At 45.2% G+C, this 1,976-nt stretch overlaps 1 protein-coding gene across 1 annotated transcript in view; it reads right to left on the bottom strand.

Moving 5' to 3' along the window:
• Window positions 1–1,102: 1,102 nt before the first annotated feature.
• The window catches only part of RBM6 (RNA binding motif protein 6), a 139,902-nt gene continuing 139,028 nt past the window's right edge, over window positions 1,103–1,976 (bottom strand). Inside the window, exon 20 of the mRNA XM_023519520.1 lies at window positions 1,103–1,434. Coding sequence (XP_023375288.1) covers window positions 1,222–1,434 — 213 coding nt within the window. The 3' untranslated portion in view covers window positions 1,103–1,221. The remainder of the gene's footprint in view (window positions 1,435–1,976) is intronic.

Here is a 1,976-nt window from a genome sequence, read left to right as displayed (position 1 = left end):
AGGTGCCGAGCCAAACTCTTGGGCTTAAGCGATTTTCTTACCTCAGCCTCCCAAGTAGCTGGGACTACAGGGGCCTGCCACTTGCCTGGCTATTTATTGGTTCTAGTTCTCATTATTGTTTGGCAGGCCTGGGCTGGATTCAAACCTGCCAGCTCTGGTGTATGTGGCTGGCACCCTAGCCACTGAGCTACAGGCACCGAGCCAAGTTTTTTTTTTTAAACCAAGTCCTGTGAAATAGCAGGAGTGACAATGGTGGAGAAACTGAGAAAGATTTAAAAGAGGGCAGTTATCCCCACTTTGGAGAGTTTTAGCTATAGAGGGTAGAAGAGCTGGAGAGGACTGGTAATCCTTACTATACCAACTTGTGTTCACAAAGTATCAAGTAACCAGTAGGCACTCAGAAAAGGAGTTGTCACACTCTGCCTCTGACATCCCTAAAAACAAGGAAGATAGAAGAGGATTCTCAAAGTCTAATTGGTTTAGCAGGAGTTTGAGACTAGACTGAGTAAGAATGAGACCTGTCTCTATTAAAAATGAAAAAAACTGGCTTGGTGCCTGTGGCTCAAATGGCCAAGATGCCAACTAAGATGCAACCAAAAAATAGCCAGGCGTTAGGGTGGGCGCCTGTGGTCCCAGCTACTTGGGAGGCTGAGGCAGGAGACTCATTTGAGCTCAGGAGTTTGAGGTTGCTGTGAGTTGTGATGCCATAGCACTCTACCCAGGGGGATAGCTTGAGGCTTTGTCTCAAAAAAAGAAAAGAAAAAAACTGAGGCAAGAGGATCAATTGAACCCAAGAGTTTGCTATGAGCTATAATTCTACAAATAGAATTCTGAAATAGGTTCAGCCTCAGCAGTTAACAAAAAGATAAGAAACAATGAGATGCTATGTTTACTGATTAGACAATTTAAACTCTGACACCATTCACCGTAGCTACGATCCAAAGGGTACTGCAACCCAGCCATGCACACTAGTAGCAGGCAGTATTCCAAGACTCATTGTGGTATTAGCTGCCATTTCAGCATCACCTCAGGTGGGCACACACCAAGGTTTTCTCTCCCTCCTACCAGTAGCCCCAGCCCCAATCACTGGGAGAAAAAAAAATCACGTTGAAAAACAGTTTATTTAAAAAAGTTCTAGCAGCAAGAACAGTAACAAAACAAAAGGGAGAGACAGACAGACAAAACAAGAAGAGGTGTGTCCTGGAGGAATTATCTCTATTCTTAATCGAGTTCTTTATACCGAGCAAACATGACTCTTCGAACAGCATCTCGGTATGTCTCATTGGACTGTCTCTTGCTGGTTCTTCCTGGGGTCCCAAGGCTGGAGCCCCTCACCCGGCCTTCAGTCTGCAAAACAGAGACCAACAATGAAGTGAGTCCTATGAATTCATTAGCCTCAGGGCTGGTCTTTGACCACAAGTATTTCTGGACCAATTAAGAGCAGGATATAGGAGAACTTTTTTTGTGTGTGAGAGAGTCTCATTTTGTTGCCCTTGGTAAAGTGCTGTGGCATCACAGCTCAAAGCAACCTCAAACTATTGGGCTGAAATGATTCTCTTGTCTCAGCCTCCCAAGTAGCTGGGACTACAGGTACCCACTTTGATGCCTAGCTGTTTTTTTGGTTGTAATTGTCATTGTTTGGCAAGCCTGGGCTGGATTTGAATGTGCTAGCTCCAGTGTACGTGGCTGGCACCCTAGCAGCTGAGCTACAGGTGCTGAGCCAGGAGAACTTTTTAAAATCTTTCATTATTGGCCAAGCGTAGTGGCTCACATCTATAATCCTAGCACTTTGGGAGGCCAAGGCAGGCAGATCACTTGAGCTCAGGAGTTTGAGACCAGCCTGAGTAAGAATGAGACCCTGTCTCTACTAAAAATGAAAAAAACTGAGGCAAGAGGATCACTTGAGCCCAAGAGTTTGCTGTGGGCTCTAATTCCACAGCACTCTCCTGAGGGTAAAAAAGTAAGACTCTGTCTCA

This window comes from Otolemur garnettii, unplaced genomic scaffold (assembly GCF_000181295.1).
Source record: "Otolemur garnettii isolate 467f Iridium unplaced genomic scaffold, OtoGar3 scaffold00179, whole genome shotgun sequence".
In the NCBI taxonomy this organism is placed as follows: domain Eukaryota; kingdom Metazoa; phylum Chordata; class Mammalia; order Primates; family Galagidae; genus Otolemur; species Otolemur garnettii.
Note: the sequence above shows the minus strand (reverse complement) of the source record. Positions and strands in the feature narration are given on the sequence as shown.